At 32.8% G+C, this 25,935-nt stretch overlaps 3 protein-coding genes and 2 non-coding genes across 5 annotated transcripts; 3 read left to right on the top strand and 2 right to left on the bottom strand.

Annotated features, from left to right (window-relative positions):
• The first annotated feature begins 1,958 nt into the window (after window positions 1-1,958).
• Window positions 1,959-8,701, top strand: LOC107860113 (probable fructokinase-6, chloroplastic). The gene is made up of 7 exons (XM_016705356.2): window positions 1,959-2,609; window positions 2,792-3,003; window positions 3,703-3,915; window positions 5,929-6,126; window positions 6,266-6,403; window positions 7,385-7,501; window positions 8,318-8,701. Exons 1-7 carry the CDS (start codon window positions 2,438-2,440, stop codon window positions 8,450-8,452), a joined length of 1,185 nt encoding a protein of 394 aa, XP_016560842.2. The 5' UTR covers window positions 1,959-2,437; the 3' UTR covers window positions 8,453-8,701.
• Window positions 8,702-9,137: 436 nt separating this feature from the next.
• Window positions 9,138-9,662, top strand: LOC107860114 (polcalcin Nic t 1). Its single transcript, XM_016705357.2, has one exon. It carries the CDS (start codon window positions 9,258-9,260, stop codon window positions 9,510-9,512), a length of 255 nt encoding a protein of 84 aa, XP_016560843.1. The 5' UTR covers window positions 9,138-9,257; the 3' UTR covers window positions 9,513-9,662.
• Window positions 9,663-10,872: 1,210 nt separating this feature from the next.
• Window positions 10,873-14,450, bottom strand: LOC107860112 (probable serine/threonine-protein kinase PBL7). The gene is made up of 6 exons (XM_016705355.2): window positions 13,378-14,450; window positions 12,796-13,053; window positions 12,527-12,702; window positions 12,354-12,433; window positions 12,092-12,239; window positions 10,873-11,464 (listed from the first exon to the last, which is right to left on the bottom strand). Exons 1-6 carry the CDS (start codon window positions 13,934-13,936, stop codon window positions 11,126-11,128), a joined length of 1,560 nt encoding a protein of 519 aa, XP_016560841.1. The 5' UTR covers window positions 13,937-14,450; the 3' UTR covers window positions 10,873-11,125.
• A 10,198-nt stretch (window positions 14,451-24,648) lies between these two features.
• Window positions 24,649-24,730, top strand: TRNAS-AGA. Its single transcript has one exon. It is a non-coding gene; the product is annotated as a tRNA-Ser (tRNA).
• A 59-nt stretch (window positions 24,731-24,789) lies between these two features.
• Window positions 24,790-24,863, bottom strand: TRNAN-GUU. The gene has a single exon. It is a non-coding gene; the product is annotated as a tRNA-Asn (tRNA).
• Between the last annotated feature and the right edge of the window lie 1,072 nt (window positions 24,864-25,935).

The raw sequence follows: 25,935 nt of genomic DNA, 5'->3' as shown, positions 1-25,935 counted from the left end.
ACTTCATTACCTTTGGACCATTAGCTTACTTTTGTCAAGGGAGTTCCCGAGTTAATATTTATATGTATTTACTGAAAAAAATTTAATAACATTAAGAGATCTAAGTAAAAACTATATCATTTTCTATGTCGCTTATAATTTATTTATTTATTTATAATCTTACAAGATTTTTTTTTTTATTTCTCATTTGGTGTTTGGTATCCGTATTGGAGGAGTCCGGAATCAAAGTATACCCTACAACTTAAAAAAGTATCATTCTGTGTCATATAAGAAAAAAAAACACCAAAATAGGCTTTGTGCACTTATTAAGTGCACAATGCCTTTCTATTTTAACGGCAAATTCATTCACGGCGTCAGAGAAAGTCACACTTAGATTGTGCACTTCCATTTTTTTATGGATTGTGCATTTATTAAGTGCACAATTCATTTTTTTATGAATTGTACACTAAATAAGTGCACAATATTTTTTAAAATAGATTGTGCACTTATTAAGTGCACAACATTTTTAAAATAGATTGTGCACTTATTAAGTGCACAATTTCTATTCACTTTTTACAGCTGTCATTTAAAATGTTTATTATTATATATATGTATTTGTATATAAAAAAATTATAGTATGAATACGACAATTTGTTATAAGCATATATGATTTTTATTTTATTTTATGTTTTTAAAGGGTAATCTATTTAAAATACAATAATAATAGTAATAATAAAATAAATTGCCCTTTAAAAACATAAAATAAAATAAAAAACATAAACAACAATAATAATAATAATAATAATAATAACAACAACAACAATAAGAATAATTGTTATAAGCTTTCAAACTAAACAGTTCCACCATAATAATAATAATAAAAAGCATAGATTAAGGATGCTAATTACAAACTATACTATTTTCTAAGTGTGGTTTTTAATTCTATTGTTACTTTGTAAGATAAATCTATTAATCTAAATAATCTTATTAAATAAAATAATGATAAATAATTTTATTATATCATTTCATTGCCTTTTAAAAATTAGAAAAAAAGATTACTGTGATAATTTAAAAGTGGATGACTTTTTATATGATAAATAAATAAAAGAGTGATTTATGTGTGATAAACTTTAAAGTTAGATAATTTATATTAAAAAACTAATTAAAAAAATTGTATGATAATTTTTTCACCCTATTTTATTCATATTATTTGATTTTGTGTAAATAAATTAAAAAATAAAAAAGTATGACATTCCAATAAAAAGTGAAAAGGATAATAATTACACGAAATCCAGAATGTGCACTTGTCAAATAATGAAAAGCCTCACACAAATATGATATGGCGCACCTCATCCACCATAATTTTTTCGTGTTAAGAGTATTTGTACTTTAACAGAGAAATACTATTATATTCGTCAAAATACAATATCATACATAGACGATTCTCTTTCAACGACACAAAAGATAAATGAACATCATCAGATTACATATCACACTAATGCTCAAAATTAGCTTTAAGATCCTTTTGGCCTTCAGCTCCTTTTATTGTTTGTTAGTCTTCTTCAACAAGCCCAAAATCACAACAATTCATTAATTGTATAAAAAAGTGAACAATATAAATAAATGGATTGTGCACTAAAAAAGTACACAATAAAAAAAATAAAATGAAAATGCCATGCATAAAAAGTGAATGGAGATTCTGCACTTATTTAGTGCACAATTCATAAGAAAATGAATTGTGCACAATCCATAAAATAATGAATTGTGCACTTAAAAGGTGCACAATCTAAGTTTGACTTTCTCTGACGCCATGAATGAATTTGCCATTAAAATAAAAAGATATTGTGTACTTAATAAGTGCATAAAATCTATTTTAATACTTTTTTTATATGACATAGAATGATTTTTTTTTTTAAGTTACAGGGCATACTTTGATTTCAGACTCATATTAGAGCTCGACTAATATAAATTCGTATCGTGTAGAATTTATTTGGAGCAAGCACTTCGTACGAAAATATTTTCATACCCAAAATTTGAATCAAAGACCTCTTCTGGTACATTTTTATATCAAGGGATTTGAAAAGTTGATTCCCTAAAAGGGGCTAAAATGAGTGAGTAGGCGAATCATAATTTTTGGCTGACAAGTGACAAGGATAACTGGAGGTCGTTTGGGCCATCCAACAGACACAATTGGCCAGCTGACAAAGCAATATAGCCATTTTAATTTCCACAAAGCAACTCTGTTTTCTCCGCTGCTAACAACTGCTTCAATTCTTCCGAAAATTAGGGTTTCTTGTCTGAAATTCCCAAGTTTCACCTCCTACTTTCCCTTTGGGTTGTTGAAATCTAACGCCTCATGTAACTGTATTCCCTCTCAATTTTGAAATTCACCGTCTCAACAACTTTGTCAGATCAATCCCTCTGTTTTTGCTACTGTCCTTTAAAGCCTCCTCAATAAATGGCTCTTCATGCTACTGCTTTCTCCTTCACTGGAGTTTCCACTTCAAATCAAACTTACAGAAACTCTCTGCCTTCAGTTTTTCCTGCTCCTAGAAGATGCACTGTGAAAGCAGCAGCAGCACCTTTCCCTTCCCAGTATCCGCCCATCTTATCTCGATGCAAAATTCAAGGTGTTCATCGTTTCCATTTAGAAAATTTAGCATAATGTCAGACTGTATTTGTACGTGTATGTAGAAAATCTAGTAGATACGATGGTGATAAGTAGTGAGCTGTTTTCGATTCTTTTATTGTGGACTATGTCATCACAAGACCAACAGTATGAACATTTCTTTTTTGACTATATTTACTTAAGGAAGAGCATTGCCAAGTGATGATGGGCCACTGAAGAAGGATGAATCTTCCCTTGTTGTTTGCTTCGGCGAAATGCTAATTGATTTTGTTCCGACCACAAGCGGACTGTCATTGGCGGAGGCTCCAGCATTTAAAAAGGCTCCTGGTGGTGCACCAGCTAATGTTGCTGTTGGTATTTCCCGTCTTGGTGGTTCATCAGCTTTCATTGGGAAGGTATAATGTTACATACTACTCGATGTGCTAAAGGTTGATTTGAATAACTGTAACTGTAGATAAGTTTACATAGTTCAACAAGCGTATAGGCAGTTAGCTTTCAATCAATTATGTATGATCTTCAAGTTGGGGTATTTATCCTTGACTATTAGGACCAATATCCAGGCTGTTGGAGGAGGCAACTCATTGTTATTGTTTAGTTGCCTCTATACAGAAATCTGCGACTTGCTGAGCAAACATTAATTGCTCTAAAGTATCCCTTGTACCATGGTGATCCGTCATCTTATGTTATGCTCTTGTCAAATACTTTTTCTTTGGCATACTAATTACAATGCTGATATGATATGTACCTTAGTCTATAGCATTAGAGAAAAACAGTTTTGCTGTCCTCCGAGACTCACTATTCCAAGCTAATGCATTCAAATTTGGAAATTCATCTTAATATGCAGCAGGGTCATCTTCCTTCTGCCCTGTATATTTTTGAAAATTTGATTGTTTGTTGAAGAATCATATTCTGCACAAAGTTGGCTCGTTCATATAATTCCTTTGCTGGTTCTGAAAATTGATAGAAAAAATATGTGAAAATAAAATAACCTGTCAAAAAGAATTTTTGAAGATGATATAAATTGGAAAAATATAGATCTTTTCAAATATATTAAGCATTTATGATATGTACTTACAACTTGTAATCACGAGCAGGTTGGTGAAGATGAATTTGGTTACATGCTTGCTGATATTTTGAAGGAGAACAATGTCAACAGTGATGGTATGCGCTTTGATCCAGGTGCTCGTACTGCTTTAGCATTTGTAACACTGCGAAAGGATGGAGAACGTGAATTTATGTTCTATCGTAACCCAAGTGCTGATATGTTGCTTCAAGAGGGTGAACTTGATTTAGAGTTGATCAAGAAGGTACATGAGGTTCTTTTATCCTCGAGATAGAAGTATTTCAAAGTTTCATTATCGCAAAAGAATAAAGGTGGACGAGAAGAGTGAAAAATAGTACGGTATCAATTATCAAAATATGAAACTAAAATTGGTTTTGGCTCTTCCATGAAATACCTCCAGTCATAAGACCTTCTCTACAATAAGAACAACAACAACAATACCCAGTGTCTTTCCACAAAGTGGGGTTTGGGGAGGGTAAAGTGTACACAGTCCATACCACTACCTCAGATGAAGTAGAGAGGCAGTCATAAGAACTTCTGTATTAGTCCCTTTTGTTACTTCTGCTATGAGTAACTTATCTTATATACTCCCTCTGTCCCATTTTACCCGTCCCAAATTGGGATGACACAGCTATTAAGAAAACAATGATTGGTAATGTAACTTTACCATGTTGCCCCTCTTAATTGTGTCTTGTTGTTAGTTCCAATATTGATGAATGGTCAATACCAAAGCATCATTTATATTCTTAATGGTGTACTCTTAATGGTACTCCTCTTTGCAACATTTTTCAAGAATGTTAATAACAAGGAGTAAGCAATTACACTAAGGGGTCGTTTGGTAGATTGTACTAAAAATATAATACATGCATTATTCTTTGTGTATTAATAATACCATGTTTGGTATCATTTTTTAGACTATGCATAACTAATACTTGCATTAGTTATACACACTATTGTGTATTAAGGTGTGTGTTATAATACTCGTTATTTCCTATGTATTAGTAATACCAAGTATTTCAACACATGTATTAATTAGTAAATGACAAATTTACCCCTCAAAGCGCTACTAAAACATTTCCCCCAAATCTTTTTTCCACGGTTCTTTGCTGCAACTTTCAACAATGAAAAAGAAAAATTCAATGACTAAATTTTCCCTCAAATCTCTACTAGAATATTCATTTTCCTTGTATTTTACCTTTGTTCTTGTACTTTGTCTTCTCTTCTCTTCTCTACACTGCCATGAAAAAATATAAAAAAATTTCACCGCATCTTCTTCTTCTTCTCATATAATTAGACATTGTTTTCTCTTCTACACTAGAATTAAATGTTCTGTTATTAGGAGCTTGAATGTGAAATTGGATTCTTTGTTTTTGAAGATTGTTTTTGAATTTTTTGTTGCTTAATTTTTCATGCTAATCTATAAAATCATGACTATTTTTGGTGATTTTCTAAAGTTGTGCATAAAAATTATTTAATTCCCTCATGTTCCAACTGTCTTCTATATGAGGAATTGCAAAATCAAAGTTTGTCATACAAACTTTTTTTATGGAAAGGGAATGGATATAAACTGTTTGAGGAATTGATGGACAATGAAGTCCAATTCGTTGGTTTGGGAAAGAAAGTGGAGACGGTATTTTAGTCATACAAAATATTTTTTATAAAAATTATACAACATATATTATTTTTAATACATCAAACCAAACACTGCATAAGAAAAATACAAGCATAACTAACGCAGGTATAATTAACACAAGCATTACTAATACACCATATTTTGCATTATTATTATACACTCTACCAAACGACCCCTAAGGGTATAATGGGAAAAAAAAAATTGTCTCGTCTTGATAAGTAAAAAAGGACAAGTAAAATGGGACACCAAATTAGGAAATTTGGACGGGTAAAATGGGACGGAGGGAGTATTAGATTATTTAATATATTAAAATAATCTAAAACCTTATGCAGTTCATAATTTGGTTCTACGCGTACCTTGCAATCTATATCTTCAGATTTTTGAAGACCATCTTATTGGAGAATGTGTTAGCATTTCGTCGTATGCTTTCTGGAAAACATGTTACTTTAGAAGTTCGCAAACTTTTAACAATATTTTTTTACATGTTGTTTTCCTTATTGCAACAGTTTAATCATGGATAGTTTGCATTTCTTCTAATATTTCTGGTGTGGACTCTTACTGGTAAATTGTACCTAGATAGTCAACTTGATAGTGATAACCAATGATTCCTATACCTTATGACAGGCAAAAGTTTTCCATTACGGTTCCATAAGTTTGATTACAGAGCCATGCAAATCAGCCCATATTGCAGCTGCAAGAGCTGCGAAGGATGCTGGTGTGATCTTATCCTATGATCCCAATTTGAGGCTTCCATTGTGGCCATCTGCAGAAAGTGCTAGAGAAGGAATCCTTAGCATATGGGATACTGCTGACATAATTAAGGTACTTGTTTCCAAGTGTCCAATGTACAATCTTATTTGTTAATGACAATATAGTTAATCTTGCTAGAGAGTCGGACTGGAAAGTCTGAACTTTCATATGAAATGTTACCTCTGATGTTTCAGCTGCTTGTTATCACCAGATAAGTGAAGAAGAGATTTCGTTTTTGACACAAGGAGAAGATCCTTATGATGATAATGTAGTTCGGAAGTTGTACCATCCAAACCTCAAGTTACTCCTCGTCACAGAGGGTCCAGAAGGTTGCCGATATTACACCAAGGTGAGCTTCTAAGATATGGTAAAATCGTGTTATAAAAATTATTCAACTCTGTTGCATGCCTGGTTGTTCTGCTAGGCAAATTGCATAATTGCAACTGCAATCCCACTAAAAAAAACCCGGTGCACTAAAGCTACCGTTATGCGCGGTGTCCGGGGAAGGGCCCCACCAAAAGGGTGTATCGTACACAACCTTACCTTGCATTTCTGCCAGAGGCTGTTTCCAAGGCTTGAACCCGTGACCTCCTGGTCACATGGCAGCAACTTTACCAGTTACTGCAATCCCGCTTTCTACACAAATTAATGTGTTTAAGCAACTGATTTTGCAACCCTTTATCATGAAGTTAAGAAATCTCTTTGTTCCTGATATCTTAAGATGTAATATCGTTTCATAATTTTTTAAATTATTACAGCATTTGCTAAAGGTACAATCTGCTATTTGGTTATCAAGATTCGCACACATGGACGCTGTGCCTTTTTAACCAGTCAATTCCTAGCTGAATAAGTATATTATTATCTATGTTAGAGTTGATTGGCTTGTTGATAGATTAATCTGGAATCAATATAGATTCATCACAAGAGCCTTAATCAATTGCTCTGTTTTACTTGTCAAAAAAACTACTCATAATAATCCTTGCACTCTGAAGTTTATTTCAGAAGATCCTTTATTCTGTTTCCTTTCGTGAAATCATGATCAGCAAACACATGACTACTGCTTCTTCTGTTTTCTTGAAAAGCTCATTAGAGGTTGTCTGAGTCTTATCGGTCTCCTTCAAGCTGGTTCAGATTTGTCAGCTTGTTCCTGCTCAAGTAGTGCATAAATTGCAGGAACAGGTTTAGAAATAGTAGAATTTAATGCGTCTATAGTTCAAACTTCTAGATCAGTCACCAAGCTGATATGTGCTTACCCAGATTCGCCAGTTACCACTATATATGAAGGAAAAAAGAAAAAAGTTCTCTGAAATTTCTTGCATCATGAAAACAGGATTTCAGTGGACGAGTTAAGGGTATAAAGGTGGACGCTGTGGACACCACCGGTGCTGGAGATGCTTTCGTAGCTGGAATATTGTCACAACTAGCATCTGATGTCTCCCTGCTTCAGGTATCGCTTTTTGTATTGAATCGAATTATGTTCTGTAGTTTTAATGTTCCATTATCCTGGCATTCTGTTGGCTACTACTTTATATTTTTCATTCTGTATCTGGTTTCTCATGTCATCTAATGAGCAAAAAAAATTGATACCATTTCTTGTTTGTGCATTACGTGTATCTTCAGTAAAGTACATTAAAGGATCTATATGATTTACTTGCGGTGTGGATATTTTACTGTGTCATTGAAACCTCTTTTAGTTAGTGTCTTGGAAAATTAAACTTGCTTGTGCAATCCAGCAATATAAGCCAGCTGAAAAATCGCAATTTGAACAATTGTCTTCTGCAAGTATGAACTCGCAGTTGATGAAGCTAAGACCACTACTAACCTAGTGTTTGGCCATAGATTCCCAAATATTTTTTTTGCAAGTCGTTTTTGGGTGAAGATTTGGGGAAGTCCACCATGTGTTTGGCCATAGTGTTTTAGTAAAAGTTCCAAAAATGGAATTTGGCCCAAATACTGTTTTTTTTCTAGTATTTAGGAATTTGGATTATTTGCCATACAATGGCAAATTGTATGGCCAAACATTATTTGCCAAGTTTTTTTCCCCAAAACTACTTGGGAAATCTATGGCCAAACGGGTCCTAAAACTATGTCACATCCTTATTCTTGCTGTAGCTACTTCTGAAACAAAAACTGAAAGTGCTGAACTAAGTAATTTAAATTCTCAAACTTCAACCTGTCTTTCCATTTGGTGCTGCACTTCCTCTTATACTTCAACTCAAAGCACAGAACTCTTTAATGCTAACTATGAATCTGAATTCTTTAGGATGAGAGCAAACTCCGAGATGCCCTTAGTTTTGCTAATGCTTGCGGTGCATTGACTGTGATGGAGAGAGGAGCAATTCCAGCTTTGCCAACAAGAGAAGTAGTGTTGAACACCTTGGTCAAGTCAGTTGCATAATATCATCCGATCTATTAATCAGCTGTCAATTAAATGGGCTTGCAAAGTTTTTCCATGTTTTCGCTGGCATAAATTATTGTATGGAAAATGAATACCATTTATGAGTCAATCTAGAAGAAGATTGTTGGCATAAACCTGAATGCAGCTCCAAATAATCGGTAATAATTTCCGATAAATATGTGGAAGTTCATAACTGAATTATTAACCACGTGTATTTATTCAAGATCAATGTTAAATTCTTGAGGCTAATGCATGTGTTGCAGATTCAGTTACATTCATTCTCAATCTGAAGTGTTTCTTTCGGTTTACAGCATTTGATGATCATTGACAGTTTGGTTGTTACTATTTCTGATAATTGAGAATTTTACTCCTCTCATTAAATTAACAGTCAAACATACCGAAAATATAAATACTATTGTTTATTTGTTGATCCCGCAAAATTTTTAGGATTAGTTTTCATATTTGGTAAACTTTTCAAGATTTTTGCACGTAATTTTGAGGTGTCAAATGTTGTCAGTATCTGTTTTGGGGATTCAACATTTGTTTCCTTCCACAAAGTGTATAACAGATTGGTTGTTGCAAAATTTAGTTGTTAAGACCATTAAACCTCAAAGCCCGATTCCTAAGGCTAAGGGTAATCATACAAACTAACAGTAATAGGAATGCCTCTTTATAACCCAAATTTCTAACTCATTTTTCGGATCCAATTAGTTGCCAAAAAAAAAAAATCAACAAAGAAGACCAACTTTGCCTTGCATTATAACCATCACAAAACAAAACAAAAAGGCAAAGAAGAAACCAAAGAATGGCTGAAGATCCTCAAGACATAGCCGATCGCGAAAGAGTCTTCAAGCGTTTTGATTTAAATGGTGATGGTAAAATTTCTTCAGCAGAACTTGGAGAGTCATTGAAGCTGCTAGGCTCTGTAACCTCTGAAGAAGTCCAGTATATGATGGCTGAACTTGACACTGATGGGGATGGCTTCATTTCTTTTGAAGAATTCGAAGAATTTGCTCGAGCCAATAGAGGTTTGATCAAGGATGTTGCTAAAGTATTCTAGCTTTCTTGATGCACAAACTTATCAATTTAGAAGTGGATTCAATGTTTGCGGGTTCAATTGAATTTATTGCTTTCAGCTCGAACTATGTATACGTATGCAAGAAAATGTTTTAAATTGTATGCATATAATAAAATCATACTCGTTCTTAAATTACGGACTCTAGCATCTAGATTCGCCTTCACTTACCGTCGACAATATTCTTCCTCCATATTGATAATTGATAATTGATAATTGATATGCATCACTTTCAAATATTAGTTAAACTGTCACCGTGTCACATCTTATTCCTTCACATTATTGTTGAGGAGGATTATATGTGTATCTTCTCTTTTGGTTCTAAATTATTTGGTTGGTTCTAAGAAGTTTGGTTTAAATTTAATTTAATTTAATTTAGGCAACGTGGGTCAACAACATTAACTACAAGTTTGTCTTTCTTGTATTATGAATAGATATTTTCATTATTAGGGGTCCTATGTGAGAGTTTTGCCTGTCATTATCTCAGCAATCTCAAATAATGTCAAGGTGACCTAATTTATGTTTATTGTTAGTGGCAAAATGGTTGTACTAATTTTTGAACCATATCTTTTCTTAAGTACCTAACCTGAAACAGATTGATTAACTTTAGTTTTATTAATAAAGCAAGAGGTTAAACGTACCATCAATAGGAGGGAAAACTGCACAAAGGGAATATGTTGTCAATTTCCTATAAATTTAGAAATCCAAAAAGAGCTGTATTCAACAAGAAAGTTTATGAAGGTCTTATTCCTTTTAAACAAACAGAATTATCTACTACAGTAATAAATTTTAAATTTGGTTGCCTACTGTAGATTGCCATAAACTGCTCCCATTAGTTAGTTCTTAGTTAGTTACAACAAAGAGAAAGGCTTGATGTAATGCAGTTATTAATTTGAAGTAAAAGTAGATAAGGCAAAGTGAAGGTTATTTCTTTCCGTCCATGGATTCAAGCCTTGAAAACAGCCTCTAGCAGAAACGCAAGGTAAGGCTGCGTACGATACACCCTTGTTGTGGTGGGGCCCTTCCCCGAACACCGCGCATAGCGGTAGCTTTATTACACCGGGCTGCCCTCTTTTTTTTTTTTTTTTTTAATCCTAGCTTTGATGGACAGATTTACCTTGACACTTGTTGCTGGTGGGAGGTGATAGGTATCACGTGAAATTAGTCAAGGTACACACAAACTGGTGGTGGGAGATAAGCTAAAACACATTGCCCGATGTCGGTGGGAGATAAAAAGTACTTGGAGGAATAGTCTAAGTAACTGGCGAACACTACCGTTATTAACAATAAATCACAGTGCATGTCGATAACCAGTGAAAGTCGACGAAGGAAAGAAGTAAGTTCATGACAGAAAACAATTCACAAACTTCTTTATGTGATCTCACAAAACAGAAACCTGCTATACTTCCCCACCAAAACAGGGACACAGTCTATATACAAACAGTGTATTCTTCAATCAGACCACCACTTCTCTATCTACATGTTAAAGAGCTATCAGTTGTCACCCTAGAACCTCTCCTTTCAAGAAGAATGGAGAGAGGGACAAAAGAGCAAGGGGGGAAAAAATGAAAAAACTAATCAAATTCATCGTCTTCATGTCAACGACAATAAAAATCATCATCCTCAAAGTCGGGTACTCCTAACATTGCCAAGGCTAAGTGACTATTCATTTCACTTTTTGTCCGCTGCACTTGGGGATAACACTCAGTCACACAGTTATTACTGGAAATAGACTTTTTCTTGGTCAAGGAACGAACTTTTGTGCCTCTCAATATGGCAATGATCTCATCCATGTTGGACCTTCGAGACTCTTCACTGTGTATACATGCGGCTGCTGCTTGACACATCCGAGCTATTTGTTGTAGGTTCTTTTGAGGGAATTCGAGTCTTGGATCAAGAAACTTTTCAAGAGCTCCTTGCTGCAACAGTGGCTTTGCCTGAAAAGAACAGAGAAGACGACTATAATTTCCAGTTCTTGTCAAAACAAACAAGAAACAATCTTATGTTAAGCAGTCAATCATGGTCATAGCACAATGACAGAAAGATGGTCCCAATCTTGCAACATAATGCAGTGAGTTGAATCTGATTACTTCACATACAGACTCACTCACACATGAACCGGTCAAATTGAATGTAACTGTCTAATATATATGTAGAGGTCTTATCTATCAGTATGATCTATTCACAAGCATAATTCTATGTCGCAGTTGTGCATCAGAGAGCTTAAGGCCTTAAACAGTAACCCAACAAGGAAGAAAGATCTTCCGCAGCAGTGACCATTTCGAACATAAAGATCTAAACATCAGCAAGGCTGGAAGGGCTACCATTTAAAACCAAACAGAAGGAAGTAAATGCACTGGTCTTAATAGGTTACAAATCATTAGATATATCAAAAATTTTCTCAATGGTGAAATTTATAATTGTGAAGCAACTTTGACAGAAGTCAAGCTGGATAATACACATTCTAGCATTAACAATTACCAATCATCCTCACCCGACTGATTTAAATAACCAAAATAAAGATAAGAAAAGACATCTCGGAAAATGTTAAAGAAAGAACCTACCCATAACACTAAGTTCTCTTCTCCTGGTCCTGTTTTTGCTTCAATTGGCTTCCTTCCAGTCAGCAGCTCCAGGAGGACAACTCCAAAGGCGTAAACATCAGTTTTATCGGACACTTTACCATGCTGAAAATATTCAGGAGCTAAATACCTGCAGATGTAATCCAAAGATCGTGAGTACAGGAATAATTTTTTATGGCCAAGTATCTTGAGGATCTTAGTCATAGTCATGCCTATTTAAGAGTTGTCAAGATAGAAACTATACCCAAATGTTCCTTTAACTGTTTTACAAAGGAAAGGTACAGAAGGTGCAGGAGTCCATGTAGCGAGACCAAAGTCACACAACTGCATAAGCCAACATAAGGATTAAACTACAGAAGTGACCAAAAAGAACAATAACCAATTTGAGCAGTTAAATATGAATGTTCCTTCCATTACCTTGGGCGTCTTCTTGGACGAGAGAAGAATGTTGGAGGGTTTGATGTCCCTGTGAACAACACACCTCTCAGTGCCATAATGCAAATAACCGATTGAATCAGCAATGCCTACGGCAACCTTATACCGCGTAGACAATGGAAGTGCTGGACCACCTTTCACTCCCCTCTTCTTCTTATCTGTGAATGAAACAATTCTTAGTCCCAAAGAATTAGTGTAAATTAAATTAACAATGACCTTATTGAGAACAAAAGGAAACCAAGTATTCTCACCGTGCAAATACCGCTCTAAACTTCCACCAGATACAAACTTGTATACCAAAAAGAAACCCTCCTCTGGATCAATGCAAAAACCCACCAGAGGGACAATGTATGGGTTATGAAGAGAACTAGCAATCATCAGTTCCCTACAAAATGCCTTTGGAGACTCCTTGTCTTCCCTATCTAACCGCTTAATCGCAACAGTTGTCCTCATAAATCCCACTCTTCCTCTGAAAACATAACTCAATGCTCCTCTTCCCAAAACTCTACCTACCCAATTCAAGAAAAGCAAATCAACATCACATGAATTTCTCTTTCAATAACAACAACAACAGCAACAACATGCCCAATATATCCCACAAGTGCAGTCTGGGAAGGGTAGAGTGTTCGCAGAACTTACCCCTTGGGCATGAAATTCTCTTTCAGGGGGGAAAGTAAACAACAACAACAACAACATACCCAGTGATATCCCACAAGTGGGGTCCGGGATAGAGTGTACGCAGACCTTACCACTACCTCGTGGAGGTAGAGAGGCTGTCTCCGAAAAGGGGGAAAGGAAACAAGTTAAGAAACTGAACGTAACCAATTGAATACCTTTAGAAAAATTACGAGTAGCAGAAGCAATCTCAGCATAGGTGAACCTAATCAAAGAATGAGTCACAGGAGAAATACTCCTCTCAAGTGACTGAATCTTCCTCCATTTCAGCTCCCTAGACAAGGGATCAGTCAACCCATTATCCAAATTCACCATCAAAACAGTAGCAGAAGAACATCTATTCACATTCATAGACTCAAGCTCAACCTGAGAACAAAAACTGAACCTAAAAGAAGAATGAACAGAATGTGGTTCAGCATTAATCAACTCAGTCCCACAAGCTCCTGACTCAGCAAGCAACCAAGCCTTGTTATGCTCCAAACTACCAACGCCTTTCTCCTTCTCACCGTCAACCTCACCGGCATCTCGCCGGCGGCGGGTCGGGATAAAACAGGCCAACCCAAAATCCCAAACCATTCTGTAAATTAAAGACTTGATTTTTATCTCTTTATTTCCACATTCTTGATCAGTATCAGTAGCTAAAGCTTGAGTCTTTAAAGGGTAAGAACTATCAAGAGGCTCTACAGAGTTAGTAAAACTAGTTTGAAGGAACCCCATTTAGAGATTGGATCTTGAAAAGCAACACCGAAATCCAAAAACCCAAAAAACAAGAAACAAGAAAAGTGAACAGCTTTGCTTGTAGGGAAGGATAATGATTCTACTTATTACTCTCTTGAGTATATAGAATAAAGAAAGAGAGTATTGGAGAATAAAGAATCGAATATGTAATGAAAAGTGTGAAGGGATTTGATTATATGCTGGAAATGTGTGAGAAAGAGAAAGATGGTCCCTTGAACTAAAATAAGACTGTCCCAGTTTAATTTTATAGTGGTGGCAATTAATGGCATTATATACCAAGAATGAGAAAATTGTGAATTGAGATAAATGCAAGATTCTTGGTGTCAAGGCTTGACATGACAACAAGTAGAAAAAAAAAAGCTTCTTTCGTTTAGGAAGGACCTTGTGGATAAGTTTTATACACAAATGTAGGAACAGAAAATATTAGGCAGTTTAAGAGGGATAATGAGGAGTAAATATGAGAGGAAAAAGGGGAAGTTAGAGGTTAATATGGTGTTGGAAATTGGAATACTATTAATTAATTAAATTATAGTGCAACAATTAAGTTTTTTTGAAAATCAGATAAGATAGGAGTACTAGTTTGGTGACCTTCTCATCCCCCCAACTACCTTGCTTGACAGCAGAGCTGCCTCTCTTTTGTCATTCCATTTAAGTTTAACATCCTTTTGGTTTTGGTGACACTTCAGGTTGGCTTGGGTTGGCTGTGATAGCTGTGTAAATTGTATACAATAATCATCCTGTCAACAGAAATGTATAAGCATTTTGTTCAAGCTACAAAAATGGACCATGATCAAAATTTACTTTTGGGTTCAAAGATGGGATTGCAAAAGAGTCTTTGGATTAAACTTTGTTATTTTCGATATTCTTTATAAGATTCTTGAATTTAACTATATGTTGTATGGGGGTAAGCGTTTCCTATCAAATGTGACTTCATACTCAAAGCTCGAACTTGAAACTTTTTATTAAGATTGAAAAAATATTTAACACTCTATCACAACTTTTAAGGGTGAAACAATCGTATTAAGCATAATTGAATATGAAAAGGTTACTTTCAAAAAATAAACATTATAAATGTTTTTCACAAAATAAAAAATAAAAAGAGTTACTATAATGCATATATCTACTTGCCCGAAAATGAAAAGGATAGGAAGACGACAAATGAAGAAGCCGTTTCAGAGAAAAGTAAGCTGCCTAATTAATGTGGATCGAGGCAGTTAAGCTGATACCAGTTGAAAACTTCCCTCTCATTAACCATTTTCATTAAATAATTCAGGCTATAATAATAATAATAATCCATTTCAAGTTTAAGAATATCTTTCACAAATATAAAAAAGTTGGTGGTTTCCGGAAAAAAAAAAAAAAAAAGACTTACATACTGCATCTTTGCTCTAATTAAACTATACTAGTTCATCGTTACTACTAATAAAATGAGGTAATAATATACATTAATCAATTATAAATAAATTGATAACACTTTGTATTAAGACACATATCACGTATGTTTTGATCAGTACAACCTCACATTTGGATAAATTTTGCTCCTATCCCATCATGCATAGAACAGGATTTTTGGTACGATATATATGCTTCTCTCCTAAATGGACATCTTTGTAAACATATAATTCGATTTCAGAATGTAATGTGGCCTTTGTTTGATTCACTCTTACTTTATCAAAAGAAGTTTCTACCAAATACTTGTGGAAGATTATTTTTTGGATTTGTCTAACAAAATTGCTACTTGTTCAAACAATTTGCTTCTTGTTCAAACAAAATTGCTACTTGTCTCCATTTTCAGCTCTATAATTAGAGGTCTTCTTTCTCAATTGTAATACACATCAAATTCCAAGAGTTCTCTTTCATTCTCTTGTATTTATTCTTCCTTCCTATTAGAGTATTAAGTTAAAGAGAGTTGGTGTTAGGAAATACTTTGTGTGAGCTAGGGGTGTCAAGTGGGCCAGGCCGACCTAACCCGGCCCGGTAAGCCCTAGGGATTTAGGGTTCTGGGTCCCGGGCCGGTTATTTTGTTAAAATGGGCCTGGCTAACCTGGCCCGAACCAAGCCCGGTCCAGGCCCGCCGGTTAACCGGCCCGGCCCGGAAATTTTTTTTTTAAAAAAAAAAAGATATTTTGAATTTTTGGCCAAACTAGCCGTTGGCCCAACGGCTATATAGCCGTTTTTGGGTCCAAACGGCTAGTTTGGGCCCATTTGTTAAAAAAAAAAAAAAAACTTATCGGGAAAAGCTGAAATATTATCTTCTAACGGCACCAGAGGATCGCAGACGACGGATCAACACATTGGATTGGTGGAGGAGTAATGAAACACAATATCCTGTGCTTTCAAGATTAGCTAGAGATATCTTGAATGTTCCAATGTCAACCGTTCCACCAGAGAACGCCTTTAGTCAGGGACGACAGCAGCTTGGAGACAACCGACACTCATTGGGAAGCAATGCAATGAATATTCTAGTTTGCCTCAGAGATTGGATTAGAGCGGAAAGAAGAAACCAAGGAATGGAACCGGGAGAACTCAGCAGAATCAAGTCCAATGCATGGTTTTGCCCCCGTTGACTTCGACTATCCTATGTAAGTTCCCATTAATATTAACATGAATGAGTTGGAAAAAATGATGCATAATTTATAGATTTTTCATTCATGTAAATTATAAATTTTGGATCATTTTGCAATCAATAAAATTCTCCAAATTCATTCACTCCTTAGTCCTTGTATTTTATTTTATTTTTATTTAACGATTTAAAATTTTAAATTGAATTTCTAGTTTTCTACTTTAAATTAAAAACTTACTTCTAATATATTATTAATTTACTACCAAATATTATTAATTTATTATATTAAGTAGCATATGTTTTGTATATTTGTGCATATATCTTCTATAAAAGTGTATATTTAACGTATGCATGTGTATATGTTTTATAAATTAGTACATAAGTATATCTATATATATTGTAATGTATATATAATGTAGTATATTTTATAAGTAGTAGTATATATACATTGAATGGTGCGTATACATAGAATAGAGTGTATATATGTGAATAGATCTTCTATAGACGTGTATATTTAACGTATACATGTGTATATGTTTTATAAATTAGTATATAACTATACAAATATATATTGTAATGTATATACATTATAGTATATTTGATTTAAAGTATTACATATACATAGAATAGAGTGTATATATGTGAATGGATCTTCTATAGACGTGTATATTTAACGTATACATATGTATATATTTTATAAATTAGTATATAACTATACAAATATATATTGTAGTATATCTCATTTAAAGTATTACATATACATAGAATAGAGTGTATATATGTGAATGGATTTTCTATAGACGTGTATATTTAACGTATACATGTGTATATATTTTATAAATTAGTATATAACTATACAAATATATATTGTAATGTATATATATTATAGTATATTTCATTTAAAGTATTACATATACATAGAATAGAGTGTATATATGTGAATGGATCCTCTATAGACGTGTATATTTAACGTATACATATGTATATATTTTATAAATTAGTATATAACTATACAAATATATATTGTAGTATATCTCATTTAAAGTATTACATATACATAAAATAGAGTGTATATATGTGAATAGATCTTCTATAGACGTGTATATTTAACGTATACATGCGTATATGTTTCATAAATTAGTATATAACTATACAAATATATATTGTAATGTATATATATTATAGTATATTTGATTTAAAGTATTACATATACATAGAATAGAGTGTATATATGTGAATAGATCTTCTATAGACGTGTATATTTAACGTATACATGTGTATATGTTTCATAAATTAGTATATAACTATATAAATATATATTGTAATGTATATATATTATAGTATATTTGATTTAAAGTATTACATATACATAGAATAGAGTGTATATATGTGAATAGATCTTCTATAGACGTGTATATTTAACGTATACATTACTTTATGTTTTATAAATTAGTATATATACTGTAGTATATACTTTTTTTAAAGTAGTACATATATATTGAATGGTGCGTATATATGTGTATATATCTTCTATAGAAGTATATCTTTGAAGTATACAAGTGTATATGTTTTATAAATTAGTATGTAACTATATATATACATAATGTTGTATATATATATATATGTATATTGTAGTATATATTTTATTTAAAGTAGTACATATATATTGAATGGTGCATATATATGTGTATATATCTTCTAAAGTAGTATACATTTAACGTATACATGTGTATACGTTTTATAAATTAATATATATATATTATACTATTATAACATATGTTTTATTTAACATATATATATTAACATTATACTATTATAACATATGTTTTATTTAAAGTAGTACGTATAGTCATAAATAATTATCTATTGAATGGTACATATATATGTGTAATTGTTTATATATTTTTTTAAAAATATATATTGTATATTGGAGTGTATATAGTGTATATTGGATTATTTATTTATTTTTTAAACGGGTTTGACCGATTTTTAACCGGGTTTGACCGGGTTTTGGTGGGTTTGACCGGGTTGGGTTAAGTGGGCCGGGTTAGGGTGGGTTTTAATTTTTTTACTGTTTGGCCCGGCCCGGCCCGGCCCGGCCCGATTAACATCAAAACCGGCCCTCAACCCGGTTAAAATGGAAGGGCCGATTCCGGATTGGCCCGGCCCGGCCCGTTTGACACCTTTAGTGTGAGCCCTTTCTTTTGGAGTGGTCTTGTGAGGTTTTCTCTTGTGATATTTGGGTTAATTAGAGTGACTACTCTAATTTTGTAATCTCTCAATTGTACTCTTGTTGATATAGTGAAGTTGTTCCTCTCCGCTCGCGAACGTAGGTCACACTGACCAAAGCACGTTAAATTTGTGCCTCCTTTATTTTTTCTTTAAGTACCATTACTATCAACTTGTTATTGTCTTTGTTATTATCATTATAACATTATTTGGCTAAATTCCGCAATAATCGAGTTCTCGATCCTAACACAGAATTCATAATTTCATATACTATAAGTTTTATGCGAAATAGACTATAGTAACAATAGTTCAATGCTGTGATGAAGAATCTGAAAAAATAAACTCATAATCTTAAGATAATTGTAAGTGGTCCATGTACACCTACATTGGACATTATGTCCTTTTGTCAAATTAAATTGAAAATATTTCCATAGGTTGGAGGGGGTGTGTGTATGTTAATAATGATGAAATTGGGTCATTGCACGTGTAACAAATTCGTTAACCAAATTAGGAACCGGCAGAATATCACATCAAATCTTTCATTGAATAATTTATATATGTACTTATTTTATTTATTTTTCTTGGCAAATAATGGAACACATATAAATCTGTTGCATTTTTCTTCTGTATGGGACGAATTAATTAGGTATGAACTCTCCAACTTATGGAGTACATGCTATTATTAGTTTCGTAATAAATTAAATATTCCTAATTCTGGCCTGTTGTTAAGTTGTCCTCTCACTAGCAAATGAGGTGTTTCTTATTTGTCTTTTAAAAACTTCCTTCATTGCTTTCTTCTAAAATTAAATTCAGTGGAGGAATTCAAAGTACATCTAAAGTTTTGGATTCTTAATTTCTCAAAATAAAGGGGGTACTATTTAGTATGGAAGAAAAAAATCATAGCACTTTATTTATGGTTGGTCAAAAATATTTTGAAGCATATTTTTCTTTAAGAAAATGAGTTTCTGTCCTTCGGGACTGACTCACTGGTTTGGAGGGTGGTAGCCCACCACAGCTACCTGAGATCGATTCCCTCCTCAATGTCTTTGAGCCATGAGCCTGTCGCACGTGGTTTACCTAGTGCGGTTTACATCTTCTGTGTGGTTTGCAGGTTATTGCACAGTGAGGGGTTTACCCAGTGCACACCACTGATTGCGGCTGCGAATTTTCCTGGGATTCAAAAAAAAATGAGTTTCTAAGTAATAGTAATAGTGTCATATAAAATAAATTAAATAACAAAAGTCCCTTAACTTTGCATACGGCATACATTGGTCTATCTGTTTTTATAAGAAAATTGTATTTTAGAGAAAATATTTTCACAACCAAACATGGGAAATAAAATTAAAAGAAATATTTAAATATTTCCTCCATATCAAACACGCCCTTTGAATATATATATGTATACATACTAGTCAAGTGTATGTGTTCCACACGTGTATATCATGTTAGTCAATTATATATATATATATATATATATATATATATATATATATATATATAAAGGATAGATTAGCTATTTTGATTGTTGTATATATCATGAAAGAGGCGATCAGAACGGTACTCGAATCCATTCACGATCTCGAGTTTCCAGATGCATCGCACTTCCGCTTCCTGATGTTCGGCACAAGCAATTCTAAGCTCAGGATGGGGATCTATATAATTAGTTTTCTGTATATATTGTGGAAAGGCTAAAGTATTAATACCAGTTGTATAAGATCTTTTCATTCTACGATATATATAAGATCCATGTGTATAGATATAATCAACATGAGCCTATTAGTGAAGCAAATTCAATGAAGCAACAACTGGTACCATAGAGAAGCGGCCATAAACTAGAGAGTCTTGACCAATTTGAAAGATCATTTAATGTAGTTGAAATAACTAAATTTGGGGCTGTTCGATCAAGTAAAGGAAACTGAATGGAATTCATAACTGTCTCAATCTTATTTTTTCTGTTTTTTCAACACGACTGAGATGGAGCTAGTACTAGTATATTAGTGTCTTGGCCTGTATGTCATCACCTAGTTTCTCTAGGAAACCAGTCGGTAATAAGTAATTCTAGCATCAATAACTCTAAGACTTTAGCTCCTATCTTTAGCCATGTCTCTTCGGCTATTTTATTAAGGAATGCTCCTGCTATTCTTGCTACTACTACTTTCTGTAACTCTCCTAATATTTAACATATATATATATATATATATATATATACTTTACCAAAAAAAAAAAAAAACCAGACTTTCAAAATAATGACAGAAAAAAATTACAACAACTAATGCCTTGTTAAAATAGATAAGGAAATTAATTTATCTAAATTGAAGAATATTACATGAATTTTATACCTAAACTAATTCTATTCTTAATAAATCCTACATTTAAAAGGACTCATAAATTAAATTAGTTAACCTAGAAAAATTAAATAATAATTTGAAAAAAATAGTGAAAAATAATTTTGTCCACCAAGGAGATTTTTAATGAAGGGCAAAAAGTTCAAATCACTTTTCTAAGGGTATTCACGCTTTTAATATATTATAAATAATAGATATAGATTATAGATTATAGATATAGATATATTAAATTATTACATGTTGATTTATCTATCTCATATGTAAAAAGAAGATTAACGCCTGGGACAAAATTTTATGGGGAGTTACATAGCCAAATAAACTTATAAACTATAGATTTGTGAAATACCGTGGATGCAACCATTGGTTAATTATGACTACTGGTGGTTAAGATTTGCAAGAGTTCTAACCAAATCAAAGTACTCCACTGATTATTTCATAAATTAGATAGAGTAGGAGTAGGAGGTAATAATAATATTACTATATGTTATGGGTTTTATTAGTTTACGAGAGTCTTTGTTTTGTAAAATGCTGTCTCGCCTAATGACATTACAGTTGTGCTAACATCTACTCTTCTTTAATGAGTCCCCCATTGCCCTTCTCTAAAATTCTATTAATTAATTTGACTTTCTTTTTCTGTTTTATTCGATCGGACACATAATACTAATTACGTACAATTATTTTCATTATTTTATTAAAAATGAAACAGACTGAGGTCCAAATAACAACAAGAAGAATCATGAATATGATCCTTCTTCCCTATTTCTTTTGAGAATTTTATACTACAAACTTTTTGGAATTTCGTGGATGTTGTATATATGTTTTTGCAAAGATTATATTGCTACCTTTTTAAAAGTCTAATAGTATAAATACTTAAAATAAATATGAATTCATTTTGTGTATGTTAGTACTACTCAGTAGAAGTAGAAATGTGGAGAAGCAAGCAACACATCGTCAACATGTCTGATTTAATTTTTTTTACAAGTATTTTTTTTATAGTAATTTTGCTATATCACCTTTAATTAGTTATTATAAGTCATTTAAGACATGTTTGTTTCGTTGCTTTAATTGATATATATTTGGTTGACTCTCGAAATTATATCAATGTTATTTAAATTGGAATAGAAGAAAAAGTATTATCAATCACAATAATTAAAAATTTAAATTTAAAAATACTATTGGCTATCAATGCCACAAAAAAGTTTGGATGATGAGAGTAACATTACTATTTCAAAATTAAATAAAAATATTATGAATTACAATAGCTTAAAATATCTAAAAACATATTAAAAATATAATTGATTATCTAAATTACATTAATGTCGCAAAAATTGAGATAAAAAAATAACATATATTAAGTCTATGCTAGTACAGCCCTCGATATATATATATATATATATGCACCATTTTCGTTTTTTCCTTTTAGAGTTGAATAAAATAGCTGACATATATAAAACTATCTTAATACAACTTGACTTCTTATTAATTTGATTTCAATCCCACTAGCTAGACCATGACAACAAAATCAAGCTCCCATGCAAGTGAACCCCATGTGGGAAGGCAAAAAATGCATAAATGGAGGACATCATCTTCCACCACATGCAACAATTTTCTATTTTACTAGATGTTACATTGCTCACAAGTAACACCTCAACTTAACCAGCAACATGTAGCAGCTAATTTGCTGTCAAAATTATAAAATACAAATAAACAAAAACGCATGCGAAGGTCAACGATGTGTCCACTTTTTGCTGCTTCGCCATGAAAAAAATAAAAATAAGCAACTCCAAGATACACAATTTTTTACATTAGTATGATTTTATAGTTAAATTTCCATAGATACCAATTAGCTAGTAATGCTACCTAGTTATGAAAAAATACTTTGCAGAGAGCATTTTTCACGATGGGTCGTATGTGATGCGAATTTGAATTAATCGGACTCCAATACGAATATTGGAAGAATTGAAAATTCCACTTTCGTGATAGATTTGAAAATGCTTGTTAATTTGTGCAATGACTTTCAAGTTGATGGCACTTTCATCAAACTGTAATGATTAAAGAGCTAATATATAAGCAAATTAATTTTAAGTTTCCAGAGAAGGTACACATATTAATTAACAAATGGAGAGGGACTGGCTGGATGATTTCATTTCTCCATAAAAAGAGAAAAATAATTGTATATATGCTCCCAGAGCAAGTGGTACAAGAAACAAGGTGGACCAATGTGCCCCTTACGTTAAGTATTGACTTTAGGAACCAATTGCACGTAATATATTCGGTTAAAATTAGAGTAACATATTTTGTAGACATGAATCATGATGTGCAAGAAATTAACATGTACTCCTGCAGCAAGAACCAGTATATTTTTTTTTTTTGGGCTCAGATGAGTAGAATCCAGCCCAATTTGTTTCTTGGTCTTGAATGACAGGATCATTTGCACAAATGTCTCTATCTTGGGTCGGTGTTTAACTTTCCAATCTCAAACTCTTCGGTAACAAATAAGTGGCCGAAAATACTACTATCACTAGGAGTGTATATAGGTCGGGTTGGTTCGATTTTTATTTAACAAAAAAATTAAATCAATTATATCGATGTATTAAAATTATAAATCAAATCAAATCAACATAAAAATTGGTTTTTTCAGTTTAGGTTTTAGTCATTTTTTTCGGGTTTTTTCGGTTTTTTCATTTTTTTTTTATAATCTTTAGTTTTTACAATTATATTGTGATCGAAGACTAGATCAAATGTGTTTTCACTCATGTGGTAATGAAAACCATAATTATGGAAAAAAAATAAGGAGCGAAAAACTCTCTTGAAACTAAAAAGTGAGATGAAGAGTGAAAAGTTTAGGTTTTAAGTTTATATTGGGTTTTCGATCATTTAATTAACAATTAATGGACAAATATTACAACTTAAAGGTCCAAATCAAAATATATATTTACATCTACTTTCAAATTATTGAAAATTACTAAAACTAGTTGAAAAAGTATTTCAAAAGTAGATTGTAATTAATATTTTATGTATAAAAAAGTTTGAATATTATATATATATTATGTCGGTTTCGTCGGTTCGATTTGACTTGACGGTTTGGTCTATACGCCCCTACTCCTGACCCTAAAATAACAAATAACCTAACTCTTGCAGATTATATTTTTGTAGCATTTATAATACTATCTCATACATTTTACTATATAAAGTGTAACAAGTTATGTCGTGTCGTGTCGAGTGAAACAAAAAAAATTCTATACTTATGCCGAGCAAATTAAATTATTTATAAGACTAATTTGGTCTACAAATATTTATTAAATGAGCAGTAAATACAAAAATTTAAGATGGTTTTATTTGAGAGCAAAAATTAAAGATCACACTAATATTGGGGTAATTTGTGCAAAAACTTGAACAGGGGATTGTATAGCACTTAAGAGCGAGTTCAAACAGTATAGAATGTGAACTTCCCCAAAATTGAGCTGAAAGATAAATCCCCATTTTGATACATCTTCTTTGGCATGAATTTTAAACATCAAGTACGATTTTCATATAATACGCAGGTCATTCCAGTGGGCGTGCCGGAGTGGTTATCGGGCATGACTAGAAATCATGTGGGCTCTGCCCGCGCAGGTTCGAATCCTGCCGCTCACGTTTTCTTTTGATATTCCTCCAATAATAGTGCAAAACTTAACTTACTGAAAAAAAGTGCCCGCTAGAAGGAGGGCTTGAACCTCCGAACTTGTGGTTAACAGCCACACGCTCTAACCAACTGAGCTATTCCAGCAATGCAGTGCGAGGGCGCCTGTATTTTATAAATATAAATGCTATAGGCCCCAAGTCCCAAAATAAAAAAGTAAATAAAAATTGTTTAATTACAATTTCTTTCTGTTCTGTTTGATAGTACAATACTCATAATTCTCTTAACTAAAATTCTTCCCTATTAATTAACTATTATCCCATACCCCTTCCTTAATTAGACAATTTTTTATGTAACTACATAATATGGAGGAGTCAGAAGGACGACAAATTTGAAAATTTTTATTGAATTCAACTGTTGAGTGATTTTTACTTTTTACTAAGCATTTATGTGTCACGTTCGTAAAAGATCTTGTCAAATGCATTCACTACTTCATTGTCCCATATCTAACATATAAATTATGTGGGGGAAAAAGAACACAAGTTGAATAACAAGATATATAGTGTTATGATGCTGAACAATGAATTTGGAGGAAAATGAAATATGATACATGGAGATTTTAGTGTTGTTTTAAATGGACTAATGAGGTAAGGCCCAAACATGCCCCAAGTGCCTATCATGAGATAGTTATATTGTATGTATTGTATTATGGAAAAATTACCTAAAATCACAACATAAGTATCTAATCTTCAAAAATTCCCCCACTTCTAAAAAATTATCTAAACCCCAGTATTTTTTATTTTTTTTACTAATTTTCAGATACAAGTTAATCCTTCATCTTTAAAGCCCCTTTTTACCAAAAAGACTCCACATCTCATCTCTGAAAGACGAAAAATCCGGCGCAAAATTCGACGCAAAAGCTGACCAATTTCTATCTATCTTCTCTATCTAATTCAAAAAATTCTGCATTTTCTTTGTAGTACAGTACTTTTTTTTTTTCCTTTCTCCTCAACTGCTACACACAACTCATTTTCTCGATGCTCACATTATTATGGTGGCTTTAGTTCTGCTTTGTTGATTTGTGTGCTCTTTCTTGCATGTGGGATTTTTTATTTTTATCCCTTTAATGATAAACTAGTAGGGATTAATGTAAGTTTCCCTTTATTGTTTTTACAAGGAAGTGCAAGATAATAAAAGATATTGCAGCAGCCAAGGAAAC

Source organism: Capsicum annuum, chromosome 2, assembly GCF_002878395.1.
Source record: "Capsicum annuum cultivar UCD-10X-F1 chromosome 2, UCD10Xv1.1, whole genome shotgun sequence".
Lineage (NCBI taxonomy): Eukaryota > Viridiplantae > Streptophyta > Magnoliopsida > Solanales > Solanaceae > Capsicum > Capsicum annuum.
The sequence above is the reverse complement of the archived record's forward strand: the minus strand, read 5'-3'. Positions and strand labels throughout refer to the sequence as shown.

Bases quoted from the DNA above. Each gene is read 5' to 3' on its own strand.
- LOC107860113 (XM_016705356.2), top strand. From the start codon at position 2,438: ATGGCTCTTCATGCTACTGCTTTCTCCTTCACTGGAGTTTCCACTTCA. The intron at 2,610-2,791 runs GTGTTCATCGTT...TATTTACTTAAG, and splicing joins ATCTCGATGCAAAATTCAAG to GAAGAGCATTGCCAAGTGAT. The intron at 6,127-6,265 runs GTACTTGTTTCC...TGTTATCACCAG, and splicing joins ATACTGCTGACATAATTAAG to ATAAGTGAAGAAGAGATTTC.
- LOC107860114 (XM_016705357.2), top strand. From the start codon at position 9,258: ATGGCTGAAGATCCTCAAGACATAGCCGATCGCGAAAGAGTCTTCAAG.
- LOC107860112 (XM_016705355.2), bottom strand. From the start codon at position 13,936: ATGGGGTTCCTTCAAACTAGTTTTACTAACTCTGTAGAGCCTCTTGAT. The intron at 13,054-13,377 runs GTATTCAATTGG...TGAATTGGGTAG, and splicing joins TACTCGTAATTTTTCTAAAG to GTAGAGTTTTGGGAAGAGGA. The intron at 12,434-12,526 runs GTAATGGAAGGA...TGGCTTATGCAG, and splicing joins CGTCCAAGAAGACGCCCAAG to TTGTGTGACTTTGGTCTCGC.